Genomic DNA, 21,340 nt, shown 5'->3' with positions numbered 1-21,340 from the left:
TGATCTTAGACTTATACTTTTCTCATACATTACTTTTCGGTTGGTGAAGCCACTCCTCATTTCCTTTAGGATAAAGTCAAAACACTCCTTCACAAAGTATGAAAGTCCTTTCATAAGCTGGTCTCTGGCTTTATCTATGGTTTCAACCCTCAATGAAGCCTTACCCCATTCCTTAGCCACACAGAACTAGTTACAGTGCTTTGATCAACTGTTTCAGAGATTTTGTCCATCCTCAACTGTGGTTTCAATGCCCTTCATACTACCTTCCTATTCCCTACTAGATCCTACATGATTACCTAATTAACTTCTATTTGTATTTCAAGCTTCAGATTGGACATCATCTCTGGAAACTTTCTCTTCACCTTTCCAATTCTAACTACAAGAGGATGCCCTATTGAATGAGACCCAAACACCCTATACAGATATTTCTATCACAGTCCATATCACACTGTGGATAATTAGTTGTTCATTACACATCCTTATCCTCATCAACAGACTTGATAATGAACCTCTTAAAGACAAGGTCATATCCTATGTCCTTTTATTCCTAGTACCTAGCATAGTGCTTGGCACAGAGGGGCTGTGCAGCACATATTTGTGTAAGAATCTATATCCAAACACATGTGTTTGTGGCATATGGAAGTTACATTCTGCTAGTGTGACAACTGGCAGCTGAGTTTACGGAGAAGCGAAAGCACCCAATTAAAGACCAAACATCACTTCCTTATTCTTCTTCATTTCCTTCTCTCTGTATAACTACCCAATCTCACATGCTTTATAATGCTTTTAGATGTAAGTGACTGTGAATTATTACCGACTGTAGGCCTTTCATCTTCAAGACTGACAGTCTATGTTCCACATTTCTCAGGAGGGAGAGACTATTATAACTATATTTTTGCTTACCAAGAGAATTGTTAATGGTTATCCTGGAGGAAAAAAAAATCTATAAATATCCAATCTATAACGAAGCCTTAAGCTTACTTTCTTCCTTTGCTAATGAAATTCTTTCCGAGTGCATTGGCAGAATTGCTACATAACCATTACACTGTGAAAAGAGACAAAGCCTGTAGTGAATTTTTTCTTTTACCTGTTTAGTCCTTGTTTTGGAATCCAACGACAGATTGTTGTAGGTATAATGTGCCTGGGTGACTCCACAAAAGAGAACAGCGACTATTCCTGAAATTAAAAAACATAAGGTCAAAACCAATTTTCTTTGCCATCTAAGCCAAAAAAAGGTAGGGCCACCTCAGCTAGACGAAGATGGACTAAGTGTCAGTAGAGTTAAAACTTCTAATAATTACCATGATGTAGTCGGCTCTATTATTAAAAGGATCCTATATTGGAGTATACCTGGCTATTTGTTTTGAACATGGGTCTTACAGGATTAACATAAAGAAAAGTATTAAGAAGTACATTCTTCCCTCGTCATGTGTTAAAAAAGTTATGTTTGGGGAAACACAAACAACAGACTATAATCAACCCTGGGCTTCTCCTAGCCAGTGCCAACTGCTATTTTTGCATTTTACACTAAATGCTGGCATATTCGCTCAAACTATTGGCTTTTCACTGACAAATCTGAAGAGGTTCCCATCGTACATAGTATTAAAAACCATGAGTCACAGACTTAAGAAATCCACAAGGGTTTTGTTGCTCGTGCCGATGCCTCTACTTGCCAAGCATGAGAAACAGGTCCTTGTCTGCCCCTATGCCTCCTTGACAGAGCTGGGAGTTCTGTTTTATGCTGCTGAAGAATCAAATGAGCACATCCAAGGCACACATTCCTTGAAGGTAAATTGGTTTGTTCTTGCCAGCTTCCTACACACAGTGGACCCTCAGCCCCTTCTAGGCTGGCTGCAGGATTTATTTCTTAAACCATCAGTATACCCAGTTTTTTAAAAATTTTTAATGCTTATTTATTTTTGAGAGAGAAAGAAAGAGAGAGACTGAGCACAATCAGGGGAGTGGCAGAGAGAGAGGGAGACATAGGTACCAAGGCAGGTTCCAGGCTCTCAGCTGTCAACACAGAACCGACGTGGGGCTCGAACTAATGAACCGTGAGATCATGACCTGAGCCAAAGTCAGCCGCTCAACTGACTGAGCCATCCAGGTGCCCCCCCAGTATACCCAGCTTTAAATGCTACATGAAGCCATACATACATTAGATGTTCCCTAGGGACAGAAGAATAGCAACCATGAGACAGATGTGTCATTTGTCTCTGGGCTGTTATTCTCTGTTATCCCTCCTGAGCTGGGGTAGAGAAGTGGTGGGGGTGGCATTCTACTTTGGATTAAATATTCTATTAATTATGGGAAATTGAGCATAGAAGAGGGCTTTGGGAAAAACACAAGATATAAGTATTCCTCAAGTCAGACCAAGGGGATTGAATTGAATTTCAAGCAGAGAATCTTTCCAACTAAAAACATTCATAAATTAAATGCTGATGATTCTTAAGAGTATAGAGATGTGTGAACTGAATACTGACATCGCAAATGAATCTGCAATAAAGAATTTTAAAGAATCAAGCATTTTTAAAAAATATTTAGACTGGATGCTTCTATTTATATGTTGGTTATTTCTTGGATTGGCTTTGAATAAAATATTGCTATGACACATTTACCTAGTACAAATGCACAGATATTTATATTACTTATTTTCTTTTAATATGCTTCAAAATTGTAGGCAAAAGAATAAAAATGACTAGGAACTTTTGCCAGGAAATATATATGCAGTAAGCATTCTATAGATTTTTTTGGGTAACTTTTCAGTTTCTTAGCCTCTTTTCAGAAATTCTAAGAAAAGGATGCTTAGAAAATACTATATGTCACTCCTCACAAATATTCTATTAAAAATCAACCAATACCAGGGAAACTTTTAGTATACTTAAGTACTTTAGGTACTTGAGGCATGAGGAAGATTGCCACGCATATTTTTGTTATCAAATATTTTTCTTTCTTTATTTAAAAATGTAATTTCTCTCCCTCTGCTGATTCTGTAGCCTGTTGGAGATTTTTTTCTGGGTGAGGTTTAGCTGACCCTCCCACTGATGTGGAAACATTTTGATTATATATTGATTTGTGGAGAAGTGGTGAATAAAAAGGGTGGGAGTATGTGTGGGTAATGCATAAATGTATTCTGAGAACAAGTAGTAACAAAGAGGTGTTATAAAGGATAGGGAGGGGATTTAAGATCTGCTGAATGCCTACAATGAACCAAGAATGCACCATTTCATAAAAATCATCTTATTTATTGCACTGATTTATTATCTCACAACAGGCTTAGTACTATTAACCAGTTCTTCCTACTGTCTTCCCCTTCTCAGTAACAGTATCTCCATCCTTCTTGCTATTCAGGCCAAAACTCTGGGATCACCCTTTACTTTTCCTCTCTCTATAAGTCAGTGATTTTGTTGGCTGGTCCTTTGAAAGTTACCTGAAACCAGCCACTTCTCAATGCATCCACCCCTAACTCTCTTTTCCAGGCCAGCATCTTTTTTTTTTTCCTGCCTAGATTACAGATTCCTGATTGGTCCCCTGTCCCCGCTGTTAGCCTCTCACAGTCTAGCTCCCATTCAGCCAGAGTGATTCTTTTAAGACAATTTAGATCATGTCAGTCCTCTGCTCTTCTTTTTTTTTTTTTTTTTTAATTTTTAAATGTTTACTTATTTTTGAGAGATAGAGACAGAGCCCAAGTAGGGGAGGAGCAGAGAGAGAGGGAGACACAGAATCTGAATGAGGCTCCAGGCTCTGAGCTGTCAGCACAGAGCCTGACGCGGGGCTCGAACTCGCAAATAGTGAGATCGTGACCTGAGCTGAAGTCAGACGCTCAACTGACTGAGCCACCCAGATGCCCCTATCAGTCCTCTGTTTTAAACTTTGTAATGTATCCCCATGACTAAAGGCCCTGTAGGGTCTAGTCCTGCCTCCTTCCCACAGATCTCTAAGCTCATCCCCTACTATCCTCGCCACTTGCTGTACACTGTATCCTGCTAAGGATGGTCTACTGCAGTGTCTTGAACTTTTGCTTCCCACTGTTTGGAAAGCTGTTCTTCAGATACCTGCATGGTTCCCTTCTTCCCTTAAAATGTTACATTATCAGACAGGCCTTCTCTATGCATTCTATAAAAATGGTCCCTCTCATCATTCTCTACTTGCCTATCTTGCTTTATTTTTGTACATTATTTACTGCCGCCTAACATTTTCTATATTCATGTGTTTATTTTCTCCTTCTAGCATTGCAAAGGAAAGATCATGGAGTGCAGAGGGATTCATTGGTCCCTAACCCTTTAAGCAAAGTCAGGCACACAGTAGACATTTGGCAAGTGTTTGTTGAATAAATTAATGAATATCCCTATTCCCATGTAACAAGAAACAAAAGTAATTTACTCGAGGTCACCTTGAAAGTGGCAGAGCTGAGATTCACAATTTCACAAACTCTCTATGCTTTTCTGCCTATATTAGACCATCTGTGAATGTTTTAAGGTAATCTTAAACCATCTAAAAAATATATCATTTCTGATGTCCCAGTGAAATAGTCAGCCATATGAGGTGGCTGGATAGCTTATTTTTCCTAGTGGCTTCATTGGTTTTCCTTTTGTTGCCTCCATTAGAATACTAACAGGCAGTGTTTCTGCTAATACTTTTTTTCTTTTTTTTAGTTCTGTGTATAGATATGTCACACAAACAAACAATGGAAAGTGTACCTATCTGACCAAAGGCTTGGTGTTGTAATTAAAATAAAACAACTGGGGGGCGCCTGGGTGGCTTAGTCGGTTAAGCGTCCGACTTTCGCTTAGGTCATGATCTCGCGGTTCGTGGGTTCGAGCCCCACGTCGGGCTCTGTGCTGACAGCCAGCTCAGAGCCTGGAGCCTATTTCAGAGTCTGTGTCTCCCTCTCTCTCTGACCCTCCCCTGCTCATGCTGTCTCTCTCTCTCTCTCCCTCCTAGAAATAAATAAAAACATTTAAAAAAAAATAAAACAACTGGGTTGATCTAATCCTTAGTATTAGCTACATAATCATAATTCTATACCTTAGTAATTAACGCATACAAGTTACTATAATTAGTGTGACTTCTACAAACCAAAACATATTTTGAAAATGTCTCATCTAAATATATCTATTATCTATAAATTGTCTGCCATGTAAGCAGATTCAGAGTTGAGAGTTTTCTACCTTACAGAAGTATATTTTAATTGTCATTACATTTTGCATACCTTTGCCTGTTAGTGCTAGTCATACTACTGTTGCGTGGGGCCCTAGACAACTCTCTTACATGCTCTGCATCTCAGATTCTTAGCTGCATGAGGAGAGAGAGGGGCACCAAGTGCTCTTTATGCGGGTCAGCAAACTAGTGTCTCAGCTCCAAACCCACCCTCTTGCGCTTGCCATGTGATGCAGGGCTGGGGCTATGCAGACCCCATCTTCCTTTGCCACAGCCTGTTGAGCTCTGTTGATATGAGCCGCAGAGGGAGGCTAGGATGTCAGAGGCGGAAGAGGCCTTGCTCCCTTCCTGTCTGCCTGCTGCTCCTGTCAGTTGCGTCTCAGCCATTGTTCTTCTCCACAGCTTTTGAAGTGGTTCCAGCCTCATGGGCCCCACTCAGAAGTCTGGGTCCCAGCTCCAGCAGTTACGTCTTAGGGACTTCTAGATTCTCTTCCCTTTATTTCTCCTCACCCGGGGTTTACACTCGCTTCATGCAATTATGGCCTGTATTGCCTCAGTGCCCCCATTTATTTTTTCAGCTGTCTATCATCTGTATACCCAATCTCCTGCATTAAACTCTGGGCATAGCTAATTGGTTTCTCTTTTCCTGATAAATCCTGACCTGTACTCACTTATGAGTCCCTTCTCATTCTAAACTTTGATGGTTCTCTGAAACCACTGAGGGTGTGTCATCTGGAAATAAGATCCAACCTGCATCCTCCTGTTAGGACTGGGACAACAGGGGATGCCAGTGGCAGCTGTGATGCCATGCCAAGTCCCATTCCTATGGATGGATGGAACTGGCATTTTTAAAAAGTGATGTGAGTTTGAGCTATTAGATTAGAACAAGAGGCTTGGGGGAAGAGAGTAAGTTAGGCCTAGAACTATTAAAGAGGCATGGACTACACTTAGACTTGTGTCTTCTGCTTTCCAGTCCCATGATCTTTCCAAAATATGAGCACTATCCTACAATGGAGTGGTTGCCTTGAAGTGTGAGAATGTCCCTATCATCTGAAATGTTTGGGTTGAATGATTATCTGCCAGAGCTGCTGTGGAAAAAAATTCCTTTCATAAAGTTTGGATATCTGTCAGTTGTGTGGGTCTGTCATTTTCCTATATATTATTTTATTAATTCACTAGGATTAACATAATTTAGTCCTTTTTGTTTTTGTTCTTAAGTGTTAATTTATTTTGAGAGAGAGAGAGAGAAAGCAAGTGCACAAGCAGGAGGGGCAGAGAGAGGGAGAGAGACAGAAAATCCCAAGCAAGCTCTGCACTGCCAGTGCAGAGCCTGATGCGAGGCTCCATTCCATGAACCATGAGATCATGACCTGATCTGAAACCAAGGGTCAGACATTGAATCTACTGAGCCACCCAAGTGCCCCCTCCCGCCCTGTTTTTAAAGTTTAAGACAAGGAACTAATAATACTGATTTCAAATGAAATATTTGGACATTTTTAGTAGAGGCAGCCCAACTTTCTCAAAAGGTAAAGACAAGATAAACTTATAGACTTTCAAATATCCTTTTAAATTTACACAGACAACTCTACTAAAGTAAAATTTTAAAACATATCATTACCATACATTCTAATCATAGAAACTTAATTGTTTCAAGTAATCTATGAGGTTTAAAGATAAACTCAGGAAGTCTCCGGTGTGTAGAAAAAGAATGTTTCTAAATCTTTAGACCACAAACTTTCAGGTCAAAGGACACTGAAAATGGTAAATTCTGCTGTCTGTGTCCAAGTGACAGACACAGCTCACCTCAGAGGAACAGACTTCCTTTCTTTTTTCTTACTGCTGTTTCTTACCCCTCTGTTTTGCTTGTCCTTGTCATTCCCAGCCTGTGCCTAATTTACAGCATACCCTACTATCCTTACCATATGTCAGAAGCTTCTTGGGGGTGGCTGGGGGGCTTCCTTGGTTGAGCTTCTGACTCCTAATTTCAGCTCAAGTCATGATCCCAGGATCGTGGGATGGAGCCCCAAGTTGGACTCTGTGCTGGCAATGTGGAGGCTGCTTAAGATTCCCTCTCTCTCTCTCTCTCTCTCTCTCCCCCTATGCTCCTCTTCTCGACTCACCCTCTCTCAAAAAAAGAAAGAAAGAAAGAAAGAAAGAAAGAAAGAAAGAAAGAAAGAAAAGAGAAAAGAAAAGAAAAGATAAGAAAAGAAGAGAAAAGAAAAGAAGAAGCTTCTTGATCCCACCTGAAAGCTCACCTGTGGCTCAAAGCATGTGGACAAGGCAAGAGAGATTTCAGACCTTTACGTAATGCCTCTGGAATGTTAATGTATACTAGAAGCACTAGGAAATCTTGTTGAAATGCAGATTCTAGGTGCATCTGGGTGGCTCAGTCTATTAAGTGTCTGACTCTTGATTTCAGCTCTGATCATGATTCCTATGATTGAGCCCCCATGTCAGGCTCTGAGCTGACAGCATGTAGCATGCTTGGGTTTCTCTTCCCCCCACTCTCTCGCTTGTGCACACACACTCTCTCTCAAAATTAATAAATAAACATTTTAAAAATGCAGATTCTGCTTCAATAGGCTGGGAGTGGAGCCCATGATTCTGCATTTTATACTATCAGGGATGTCTATGCTACTGGTCTTAGCATCACTTTTTGAAAAGCAAATCTCTGACTAACACTTTGGTATTAGGTATCAATTCACCTTTTCTGTGGCTTGGCTTTGACCTTGTATGGTCCAAAATGTTTTTTTTGCTAACTATAAAATTTTTTAAAAAATTTTATATCTGTGTTTTAGTCTCCGTTTTTCTTTCTGTAACTTTCTAGAATTGACATGATTTTATGAAGTAATTTCAGTTTCACAGAGCAATTATCTATCAAGGACATTTGAGGAGTTCAAAATGTTTTCTTCATTTTGGAATTATTTATTTTTAATCCCAGCAAAACTAGAATGTGAAAGAAATTACTTGCATGGAACCAAATTGATAGTATATTTTACTATCAATAGTTCAATAAATCTTTCTCTCTCAAATAAAAAGCAAACAAATCATATTCTTTGATCACAATGTTATAAAATTAGAAATTAACAAAATCATATCTAAAAAAATGTATCCATTAGGGATTTTTAACTGTATTCTTCTAGATGAAATTGAAGATGAAATCAAACTTGAAATCATAGCTCATGTAAAATAAATAACAATAAGTGTAGAGTACATTCTGTATCAACACCAATGAGATAAAACCGTATTAATCAGAGGAAAGTTTACAGTCTTACAGGTATTACATTTGGAAAAAGAAAAGAAAAGAAGAGAAATGGACTACTCACCTTAAGAAGCTAGACAAGAGACATAGCAATGGACCCCAAAAAAGTAGAAATTAAAACTTAATAAAAAAAAAAGAGTCAAAGAGAATATACAAAAACTAGATTTGGTCAGTAAAATTAAGAGTTGTAGGGGTGCCTGAGTGGATCAGTCAGTTAAGTGCCTGACTCTTGATTTTGGCTCAGGTCATGATCTCAGTTTTGTGAGTTTGAGCCCCATATCGGGCTACGTGCTGTGTTCTCAAAATGGTTAAACTACTACTGTAAGTACAAAAGCATTTAATTTACCTATTTTATTAGTCCTCGCATGATAAAAATGTGAGGTATCCAGTATGCCCATCCTGTGCAGGCAAATATTATTTCATTTTCTTTCCCCAAAAAAGTAAACACTATCATTCTGTTTCCATCTCTGCTGCAAAAACAAACAGTCTTTAAATGCAACTGCTCTGTTGCATGTCTAAGATCTCGGATTCAAGTTCTATTTATGGGGTCCTGTTGCAATGACGAATGGAATCAAGTACATATATCTGGGTCTACAGGGGGTGGACATGCTCAAAACTATCTGAGAGCTAAAATAAAAAGGATCTCTGAAAGAAATCAAATGTGGCCTAGAGAAAATAATAATACTTTCTGACTCATATGTGTACACAAGATTGCCTTTCACTCACTGCACAGTGAGGCTACAGTGGTGTACAAGATCCCTAAAGGGCTGGCTGCAGGGGCTCATTTATGCAATTTTAAACAAGAACTAAAACCAATACTTTATGACACTAGCTAAAAGAGCTGTTTGAGCAACCACAAAGAGGTACACAGTTAAACTCAAATTAACTGGCAAGCAAAGAAATTTAGGGAACAGCGTGAGGAGGTCTGTAATTCTTTAGGAAAAATAATGATTCTGCTGGCAAGTAAATTCTTTCCATAGAGATCAGTTTTCATAGGACAGTTCACACCTTCTGGTTAATGGAGTGCCATTTACACTGTTCTCCTTGATTCCCACTCCCGGACCCTTTCAGAGAGCATTAGTACTACTAAATACTGTATATGCATATGTATATATGTACACATAAGCATATGGTTACCTGAGCAAGATTCAGTGTGTTGTTGTAAATTATGTAAGGAAAAATGTACTGGGTTGGACATCAAGAGACTTGGGATCTATCTGGTCAAAGTTCATACACTTAACCAGTAGGCTGACTTGCACAATTTAAATTCGTTGCCTGGTCCATTGTTTTCTTCTCAATGAAATAAAGAAGATGGTATTCATCAAACTGGAGAATATAAGAAAACCCACAAAAAGATGGAGGAAAATATAAAATGTTCATAGTTTTTAATTAGTTCATATTCTCAAGTATGCAAGTGCCTTTCTGGGCAAACAATTATGCTTGTGTGCAGATAGGTGCATGATAAAACTCTTACTTTATTTTTTGCCAATAAGGGTCAAGAAACTCTGACAAACACTGCTCTAGTTGGCCTCTAAGCAGCTTCCAATCTTAACTATCTATGATCTGAGTGGTTCAGTTTTTACATTTGCTTCAAGTTCTGTATATATGACATTGAAGGATTACATGGGGCCCCAGAGCTTAACTTTGACTTCCTGTCAACTAGATTAGTGGGAGTCTCCCTCTTGACCTAGATCTCAAGCACTGGGTCTACACTCTCCCTCTTTGTATCACCCAAATTCCCATAACAGTGCTCACAGACATCAGGCACAGAAATGTAGGTATTTCAGAAGCAAGCATCTCTATTTCAAAAAATATTTATCTGTTTTGAAAAGAGAATGTGAAAGGAGTTAGTTTTTGATCCTCACATAGAAACAGATGTTTATCTAGATTTATTAGTGGCAGGTCCATTTTCTTCCAATATTTAAATTTTCTTATTCAAGAGTATCTTCACCAACAGTCTCTGTTACTGATAACATTATTCAGTAGTTCTTTTTTCATTAAAAGTTGATGAAGCCTTCAGATACAAAAGCGGAAAAACAAACGCCTGTCACAAGGAGCATCATTTTCTTTGACATTAACTGCAGACTTGAGGGGTTTCTAAAAGTGAAGAATATTGCATTTTTGGACAGGAAATATTGATTATATTATCAGAGCACAGAATGAGAGCAAAAGAGAAAGAAAAAATGTGTCTTGTTCTCAGATGGTACTCTAAGGGGTTTTAAGGTTGATGGGTTATTTTTCCATGCCACACTTTTATTTATTTTTGATTTAGTAAAAAGAGACATTTCTGACAGGTTTCCTACCACCACTACTGAACATGGACCTGGAACTGAGAAGTCAAAGATTTAATGAAATGGAAAACTCCTTCAGGGAATATGAAAGATTCCAAGTTTCCAAAGAGTACAATTACTGTCTAGTTCACCATATTTGGCAACACCACAGTTGGCAGATTAATCATGAGTCTGCAGAATATAAGAACATCAATACAGGAAACAGCATGAATCTATGTTCTTATTTCTGGTTTCTCCAATGCAGTATAGGCATGCATTTAAGAGTTACTTCCTGTCTTTGTTGCAAGGTTTATAAAATTCCATTTAAAACAAAAATCTCCTTCAAAATGTAACTTCTTCTGGAGAAGAAGAAAAACACTTTTTTCACTTATATCTATGAAATTCCACCTCATGCATTGGTGTTCATCTAGTTTACCCTTCTTTTCAGTTTTCATTTCCTTGGAGTTAGCTAACACATTTACACCAAAGTCACTTAAATCTCTAATGAACAACCTCATTTCAGATTTCTATGTCCAATTGCCCACTGCCCACTATACCCTTCCATGTAGTTTCCACATTTGTGTAGAATCTAGAAGACTTCTGAATGAAGTAATTTTTGTCTCTGCCTTTCTATTACATGTATTCATCCATGTATATTACCCATTTTGGTGAAATGAACCACTGATCCAGTTGATATAGGGACCTGGAATTATCCTTGACTCTTTTTTTCTTGTCTACCTATATGTTACATATTTGTGCCATCTATTTCATGACAATAGAAAATTTCTACATGTGTATGAAGAAAATGTGTTTTGTGAAAGAACTTTTTCCCCTCTGTGCCTCCTGGCATCATGAGGAGACATGAAACGATGGCTGAAAATATTTAGAGTGAAGACAGCAGGGGTAAATTTGTCCACTACTCAAGTTACATGTGCAAGGTTGTTTGAATATTGAAATGATGAGCTATTCAGTTCAAGAAAGTGCAGCTGTGAGTTAATGAGTTATTATGCGAGGAGATCCACTTTACACCTGTGTTTATTGAAATGGCAACATTGCATGTTTGCCTTGGTTCAGTGTGTTGGTTAAGTAAGCCCCTTGAGAATTTTGGGTGCCTATTACTACAGTTTGAATGCCTAATATTCTAAGCCTCTAGGTTTTATTTTTTGGCTTGGAAACACTCATTTGTTTTTAGTACACCTCATTTGTTGGCGAATTGTTGGCTAATTAAGTTGGATTCATGTGGTTCTGTCAATATGAAAGCATGAGCAGTGTTAAGCAAAGAGATGTCGGCTAATGACATGTCCTTAAAAACTAAAACTGCCCAGATCTGTTTTAAGAAACAATTCAAACCAAGTCCCCTCCCAGTGATTTGTTTTATTTACTGAGATCTAGAAATATATTTTCCATCCAGTCATGCAATGCATCACTGGCAAGCCAAATGGAACACATTCACCTCTAAGCTAAAACCTTCTTAAGAGTTTCAGACAAATTTTTGCCAAGCTGAGAGATGATGGAGATAAGAAATAATGAGCCAACTTACTCAGATCAAGTAAAGTCTCAACACGTTCAGTAACAGTCACTTCAATTGGTAATCTTTCTTCCCTGTCTATTGTAAATAAGAAAGGCTTTCCCAAGTTCTTCTTTTCCCAACTACTTACTCTATAAAAGCCTTTCAAGAACGGACCTGACAGATAAGCAGAACTTGAGCTTCCAGCGTCAACTTTTCCTTATCATGACAATGTAATTAGGCCCTTGTCATTTGAGACCAACAAGAGAACATGCCTGGGTGATGAGACTGAGATGAATTAACTGTTTATGTTGTACCTGATATTTTCCTGTGCTGAGTGCTTCTTTCAGACATCTTGGTTAATTCCTTAGTAAATGGGCCAGAGCATCATTTATTTTCACCCTTCTGCACTTAAAAAGGTTTTCAGCATTTCTTACTCTCTAGAATCAGACTGTAAAGCCCAATAGCATTACTTAGTAATCAGGTGGGTTTTTTTTTTCTTTCAGATTTCTACATGTTTTTTTTTTTTTTTCTTAGGTGGAGATTATTTTAAGGCGAGCAAATAGCAAACTATACTGTTTAACTTTTTGTATGAGAAAATGAGGTATGCCAGTGGCCTTCCTCCCACTCCTTTGCCTTCAATGGATGTAAAATATGCCCTAGGAATCTAAAAATGGAAGCTGCCTTTATTACAGCGGTGCCTGGAAGCAGAGAAATCATTAGACATGATGTCAATGTTGTCATTAGAAATCATACTCTTCGGGTGTTTAATGACAGTCCCTGTAAGTTTGCTTCTGGCAAAAACCTGACCCCCAAAGTCTCAGCTGGGAAACAGATTATAAAAATGAATTTTCAAACAACCTGTCCAGCTGTGCTTTTTGGTTATCTTTATAAACTGAAAAGCAGCTTCTATGACAGGATTCAATTCCATTAGAGATTATGCTATAAATAATACTGCTGAATTATTTTCAATATTCAATTTAAAATAATGGCTCAGTAACGTAATGACTTTTAGAAAATAGAACTCTGCACAAGAAAAACTCTACATGATCAGAAATTAGGTATGCATGTGTATCAGGTACCTCATAGAGAGTATACCTTGGGGTCATGTATTTACTCAAGAGCCACATTTTGTACATGTACAATGTCTTTCCATCACAAAATAATAAAATCCTTGTACCTTAGCAGTAAAGAAAATGAGATATCAGTGGATAGGACGACTTATCCCAATACCTCAGCAAGTGAGCCAAAGAGCCAGAAACTAGAGACATATCCCTAAGTGGCTGATTTTATAAGTAGAGTGGGCACATCCACATACATTCTCTTCTTTCTATGTTCTCCTGGCTTGAAAGAACTCCCTAAAGTCCATTTCTATCCAAATACTTTCATTCTCTACAAAGACTTCTCCCTTGCATTTGACATTCTGCCCAGTCTTCTCAAATAAAAGTTTTCTCAAACTGCGCTTGTATATTTCCAACAGCAGAGAATCAAACTTCTGGGTAATAGAAATGCCAACCTTCATTTGCATGTCTAAAAGCCACTTGTTTCTATAAAACTAACTTCTTCTATATGACTATTGAACATTTGCAGGTGCAATTTCCAAGTGACTGAGATGAGGCGGCTGCAAATGTGGCCCTTGAAGTAAAAGATAATCAAAATAAATCAAATGATCATCATCAAATTAGTAACAACTGAAAGTGAAAGCAGAAGATGTGGTAATGAGCAAGCTTCCGTCACACTGGAGTGTTCATAATGAATCTTATAAGAAGCTGAATTGAAAATGATAATGAACACCGTGCAAACTGTCTTTAAAAGCTTGATCCTTTTTGTTTCCCTATCACTGTGCATCTGGCATAAGAGGGTCCCAGGCTCCACTGTCTTTGAGCCTCTTTCCCTTGTGATCTGTCACCAAGTTATCCAGTTTCTTTTGTGGAAATACATCATGGATTATTCCTTTCCTTGTTCCATTTAGGTTTCTTTGTTTACAAACAATAAACACTGATTCTGGCTACTGTAATAAGAAAAGACTTTTTGGAGGGAAGAGTGATAGCTCTCAGAAAAAAATGTACAAAGGCAGCCCCGGGAATCTGTGTCAGGAATAAACAGGGGGTTTCGACAGGGCTGTGCTGTTGGAAATAACAGGTGCCAGCAATCATACATCCTTCTATCTCCCTTAAAGGATTACCTCCTAGGCAAAGGTCTGATTGACCTCGTTTCAGATGTCCCTATTCTCTTTGGAGGAGGGGTAGTTTTTTAAGCAACAACAGGATGCTATTGTTGAAGTGAAGAGGAGAATGGGTGATGGGTAGCCTAATTCAATGCATGTCTATTATATTCCTCTCAGCTAGACTCTTGTGTCCTCAGGTCTACATATATCTATTTTAACATAATAGTTAGACAAATGAAAGTTTTGATAGTGTGATATCTGATATATTCTTTAGTTGATATATGAATTTGCTCTGGAATATCCTGACCGGTGGACATATACAATGTTTATGAATGTTATCAGGCACAGGTCACTCATGACTCTATAAAGCAGTCTGTTATTCAGATTTTGGAAATTTTTCCTCTTGCTGAGCTAAAATCATTCATTCCATTGCTCAAAAGATAGTGAGTGCCCAGAGGCTTCAGTCATACTTCTGGTGCTAACACAGCCCTCGCAGATCTGACAGTCTGATGTAACTTCAGCCTATCAATCCTAATTCTACCCATCAGCTCTAGTTCTAGATTTCAGAACTATAGAGAATAGGTAAATAGCCTAGTGAAGTCTAGATGAACACAAACAGTAGCCAATTAAAAACTATAATGGAAGAAGTTTTGATTCATCATCATACCCTCAAATATAAGATAGCTTAAAAAAGTACTTAACAGGAAATTTGTAGTCTGAGTGTGAAGACAACTATAAAAATTTACTAAGGGCCATAAAATATGACTTGAATAAACGCAGAGACATAACATATTCCTGGGTGGGAAGACTCAACATTGTAAAAACACCACTTCTCAAATTAATCTAAAAATTTAATGCAACCGAAATCGTAATCCCAAGTTATTTTCTGGTTTAAACCTAACAAAGTTATTTTGAAGTCCATCTGGAGTAATAAAGATGTGAGTATAGCAAAGAAGCTCTCAAAAACGAGGAAGGGGAGTGAGGGATTCATGTACTAGATATTAAAATGAACAATGAAGCTGAAAAGATTAAATTTTTAAAATTTCTTTTTTTAAGTTTATTGGGGCAGAGAGAAGGAGAGATAGAATCCCAAGCAGGTTCCTTGCCATCAGCACAGAGCCTAATGCAGGGCTTGAACTCATGAGCTGTGAGATCATGACTTGAGCTAAGATCTAGATTCCAACACTTAACGGAATGAGGCACCCAGGCATCCGTGAAATTATTAAAACAGTGAAGACCAAAATCTCAGTGTTACAATAGAAAACCCAGAATCTGCATACACATATATGTACCTACAGACATGGACATTATATCATAAATACATAGGTTACAGTTGAAGGGTGTTAGGATAAATGGATAACTTCTAGGAAGATAATCAAGTCCCTACTATATCCTGTACTATATATCAAAACAAATTCCAGTTGGATTCCAATGCAAAAACAAACCTACTAAAAGAAAGTATACATTATTGTTAATAAACACTTGGGCTTTCTTTTTTCTTAAATATTTTTATTTATTTCTAGGAGAGAGAGAGAGACAACGTGAGCAGGGGAGGGTCAGAGAGAGAGGGAGACACAGACTCTGAAACAGGCTCTAGGCTCTGAGCTGGCAGTCAGCACAGAGCCCGATGCGGGGCTCGAACCCACAAACTGCGAGATCATGACCTAAGCGAAAGTTGGACGCTTAACCGACGAAGCCACCCAGGTGCCCCAACACTTGGGCTTTCTATGCAAAAATTAATATAACCTTATGCTTTCTAAGGAGGAGATAAAATTATCCACATAACCTTGAAAATGTCCATACTATCCCTTTCCTTTACTAAGCAAACAAAATGTAACACATTTAAAAGATAAAACCACAAGTTGTAGAATATTTATAGCTTATATGAAAAAGGTTAATTTTTTAAGTAAATAAAAAGTTCCTAAAATTCAATGTGACAACTATAAACATCTCAGTAGGAAAAAGGACTAAGGGCAGAAATAGGTAGCTCACCAAAGGAGAAATAAATATAAATTGCCGATGACATGTAACTAAAATGCTTTCCTCAGTACAAATATAATAAATGTAAATCACAATGAAATAGAAGCTGATTATCAAATTAGCATGGATGGGTAAGATTTAGTGTGGTAAAGATGTAAGTAAATGAGTTCTCTTTGTTTGTGGAAGTTTAAAGCGTTATGAATTTTCTGGAGGATAATTTGGATGAGTTTTTCCAAGACATTAAAATTTTAGCCTTCCTTTTAACCCAGCAATAGAAATGCATACATCAGTCTATAAGGACGATCATGACAATCATATTTATGATATTAAAAGTATAAACAATCAAAAGAAGGGGAGAATAATTATGGCATGCTATCATATCATAGCATATCATATGCTATCATATCATAGGCAGCTATTAAATAATACAGAAGAAGAATGTCACAAAAACAGTAACTATAAATTCTTAAGTGTAAAAAGCAAGTTATTTCAAATTTAAAAAGTATAATTGTATTATGTATGAATGTATATATTTAATTAAATATATGTCTATGCATATACTTGTATATTAATAGTAGTTATTAATATTAAGAAAACAGGTAATTCAGATATTATATCCTTCTGTGAATCTATATTTTCTAAATTTTCAATCTTTATGTATTAATTTGGTGATAAAAAGAAAAAATATGTTTCTAAAAACAGATGTATTTCTTTTAAAACAACAAAAATCTTTTTTTCAAATGAAATCTTATGTGGAAACCCAACTGATGGAGGAATAAAAGGAATAGCATGGGGATGGCAAGCTTAGCACCCTGCTCACTTGGTGGACACGCTTGAGCACCACTTTGAAATGTCAGGGCTGGGGGAATTCTGCTGAGAAACCAGTGCAGGTAAGCATCATCCCTAGGACCTGCATAATGGGTTGTTCATGAATATAGACAAGGCCCTAGGATTGCTGGTTACCTCCACAGTTACTCATAAACCGTTTAATAGCTTATTCCACTTAGTTCCTTACATTCATTGTTATATATTTATTTGTTATCCAGTTTTTAGAAAGTTTTCTAGATTTTAGCTTTGCAATACCTCAGTTTACGTGTGGATTAGAACTAAAAGGATTGTATCGTTACCAGAAATAACATTAGATAATTATATATTTTTATTATTTTAATGTTTATTAATTTTTGAGAGAGAGAGAGAGAGAGAACACAAGCAGGGGAGAGGCAGAGAGAGAACAGGAGACAGAATCTGAAGCAGACTCCTGGCTCCAGGCTCCAAGCTGTCAGCAGAGAGACTGAAGTGGGGCTTGAGGTCACGAACTGTAAGATCATGATCTGAGCCAAAGTCGGACACCTAACCTTTGAGTCACCCAGTGCCCACCTTAGATGATTATAATTTGATTCCACTCTCTCAGATTTTCATTGATGGTTGACCTGAGAAATTATTACATGAAGAATACATGTCTGTCTTCCCTAAAACTATTATTAAATATTGTCCACTATGGTGTTCAAGCTCCCTTATTCAGTGATACATGTGATAAATTCTCCTAAATTTTAGTAATGGGAAAAAGTTTGCCCATTTTAAAAAATAAGAATGATTTCCTTTTATAATGCTGTATTATTCCTATATAACTCATCATCTTTCCCTTTTGGCTTTGGCTGCCAGAAAGCTCAGAGCTATATTTATTGCCAAATCACAGCAATGAACAGCTGTCTAATTTTGCAGAAAAACTCTACCCCAAAACACTTGAGTATTTACTCTCAACTAAATGGCCCCATGATATGCATGGCTCATGTTATGAATTGTCTCAAAGCCAATCTGGAAATAGGCAAGGATTAAATAATAAAGAAATAAACAGACACATCAGTAATTTAGACTAACTAGGCTTGGTATTTAGCAGTAGAAAATGCTTACACCTAGAGTTTGGTTTGTATCAAATACTTGTTAGGCACATTGCTCGATCTGGAGTACTGCTCTAACGTGAGTGTATCCCTGACTGCAGGCATGGACATTTGGGTCTTTCTGCTACGGAGGCTCCCAAATGATGGCTCCCTTGGAATAGAACAGGGTGGCAAAAGAGCAATGGACAGGTAAACCAGCAATTTATATGAGGACTGTAATCTTTTAAATAGTTATTAAAAAAAGATCTTGCTCAAATGGACCAGGAACTAGAGAAAGACAATTTTCACACATAAGAACAATATTTAGGTATTGGTGTGTATGTGTCTTTATTACAATGTTCAAAGGTAGACTAAAAAATACCAGGTGAGTTAAGAGACTTCTTTACCTTTCTAGAAGGCCAAATATGTATTTTTATTCTTAACCTTGCTTACATTTTACATGTTGAGTAGTGAAAAAGGCATAGCATCTGGAGAAAAGGGAACAAGAATTATTTTGAATGGCTGATGTAAACATTTTTGCCTTCATTATTTTATTTAAGGAACACTATTGATCTTTTTCTCTGGAATGTAAAAGCTCTTCAGCAACCTCCCTACTAACAGTGGAAGGCACTAACATAACATTGTGCTGTGATGATTTGGATACAAGGGCCAGTTGGGTGGACTCTGGTAATGTAGCCTTGGTATTGTAAGTATCCTAAGAACTGGCAGTGTGGCTGTCTGCATTAGCAACAGACGTCTTCAAAGCTGTGGGGAAGAGCTGGGCCCTGTGGCTCTGCAGTAAGTTGGGCCAGCTGTCCAGAACAACAGGTTCTCATTACAAGAAAGATTTGCCATGCATTTCACATGGGAGCCAAAACCAGTCTATGACCAAGTGGACCAGGCAGGCTCCTGAGACCCCAAATATATTCCTCCTCACGAGGGCTTGTCTGATACTCCACAGATGGAATTTCATTCAAGGTAGAAATGCTTCATGCCCAAGAGCCTAACTCTGGAATCAAGTCTCCTAGTTTTAAATCTCGGCTCCACCACTTACTGTTGACTGAGTGACTTGGGTGCAGGCCCCAACTTTGAGTTCTGTGCATTAGCAAGAATGTGCATGAAAGGCGGTTAGCTAGCACTTGGCTCATGGTACATCTTCAGTATATGTCAGCTTTTATTATTATTTAGACCTAAAGTACCACCTAATAAAATGCAAATAGCCAGAGAGGCATACCTTGTTACCAGTGAATACTTTGGGGCTGGGGGCAGGCGCGGATCTCACTACCTGAATGTCAATTAAGATGACAATAGTAGGAAACAGCAAGGGATCCAGGACTGAAACCTGAGAGAAGCAGGGAACTAGGCCAAAGGAGAGAAACAGCTTTGACATTTTGCTCAAACCCACAGTGATTCTTCTACACGGAAAAGCACCCAATTGTTGCAGCTATCCAAGCGAAAATCCTTGCTGTTGCAGAAAGGCAATCTAATTGCCGAATCCAGATCACAGGATCCATGGCCCTCGGGACATTAGGGGCTGCCCCTTTCTCTATTAACTGCTCTGCCTCAGAGGATTCTATATATAGACTTTCTATGGTAAGAGATATTAAGTAGTAGAGCCACCATGTTAGCTCTTGGTTTTCTGTGTGCAAAGATCCTCAACAGTGGTGTGTGTGGAAATGTGCAGTCCTTGGTCAGGCTGCCTCAGCTGCCTCCCCTGCTTACTTGCTGTTAGCAGCCAATGGAAAACCACCACCCTTTTCTATAAGGCAGCTGTGCATCCCTTCACATTCGGAGTAGACTTCCATTTGTAAAGTCATCCATCACCTCTATAAATCAGTCATTTGTATATTTTGACATCTCCTCCTGACCAGTGAGAGAGAAAAGGAAATGGCATTTGGGAGACTTTTCATTAAGTTGTTGCATACAACATGGATGAACTATTATTCCCTCTCCCCCCTCCTCAGGGTACCCAGCAAAAGCTGATTCATACACAAACCCATCTAAGAGGGAGTCCGTCATACCTCCTGCTGGGTCAGGCAGGGGTACGTGTGGGGGCACACCCACATATCACACATCCAGTTTGGTGTGCAGAATGTAGCACTGACCTGTCAGGCCGGCAGCCTCAGCAGACAGGAAGGCACTCCAAGACAGGAGAAAAAACAGGCCTGTTTCCAGCATAGGGAACTCACACAGCTTGGTAAATTTGGTCAAGTGACAAAGACACGTTAAGGGAAACAACAAATGCTTTGACAGCAAAATCTCCTTCTTGGCAGAGGAAAACTAATCTGGTTGTGATCAGTTTCGAAAAAGAGCACTGATTTTCAGACCTGACTGGGAGGCTGTAGTTCTCATTGGGACTGCTTTGAAGTCCAGCATGAGTTCCATGCCTCAATGGGGGCTGAACACTTCAGTAAAAATGCAAACCTGTGTTCTGATAAAAAAAAAAAAAAAAAAGGTGTTTTACTAAGAAGATAAAATCAGCTAACTATGGGTACAAAACCTCCTGAATTTGGTGTTCGTCCTTAGGGTGTGCCTCTCGGGAGTCTGCAGCAGATGAGAGAAAACAGCCATGGAGATTGAGGCAGGGTGAGGTGCTTCAAGTACGTCAGCACCAAAGGAGGCCACTGCTCCCTGGAAAGCCATAATCTGTGGACAGATCACCTTAAATACTCCTCTCTTGGTGATGCAAATAGGATCAGAGGAACATTTACGTTCAGTGACAGGGAAGCTATCCATGCCCTCTTAGTATAAGTAGGCTAGGGGAAAAGGTATACCGTTTCTAGGTCAGGCAAGAAGCCCTGTGGCAGGCAATGGTTCATTCTGGCTGAGATGTCACAACTATGTCTACAGTTAAGCAAAAAAAAAAAAAAAAAAAAAAAATGCCCTGACAAATAAGGAAATCTTATGTGGCATTTTTATGCTTCAAGAAAAAAAAATCTAAAGAGATTCCACATTAAGAGATGTTTAGCAGTAGGGCAGGGAAGCAAAAAGAATGACCCCTGGGGCAGAAGATCAAGGTCTGAGTCTTGGCTCTGCTAGTTGTTGGCTGTCTGATTTCTGAGCAATATGTTAATCTCTCTGAGCCTCATTTCTATCCTATGTGAATCATCTGCACCC

General features: G+C 38.4%; 1 protein-coding gene across 1 annotated transcript in view; it reads right to left on the bottom strand.

Moving 5' to 3' along the window:
• Positions 1 to 21,340, bottom strand: part of LOC120224552 (sodium/hydrogen exchanger 9-like) — a gene marked incomplete at its 5' end in the record, with an annotated part of 402,148 nt that overhangs the window by 172,784 nt on the left and 208,024 nt on the right. The window contains 2 exon segments of the mRNA XM_039222819.1: positions 1,088 to 1,176; positions 20,329 to 20,434. Of these exon segments, the coding sequence (XP_039078750.1) occupies positions 1,088 to 1,176; positions 20,329 to 20,434 (195 nt within the window).

This window comes from Hyaena hyaena, unplaced genomic scaffold, assembly GCF_003009895.1.
Source record: "Hyaena hyaena isolate Hyena2069 unplaced genomic scaffold, ASM300989v1 scaffold_1200, whole genome shotgun sequence".
Classification (NCBI taxonomy): Eukaryota; Metazoa; Chordata; class Mammalia; order Carnivora; family Hyaenidae; genus Hyaena; species Hyaena hyaena.
This window is presented reverse-complemented; position numbering and strand designations above follow the sequence as displayed.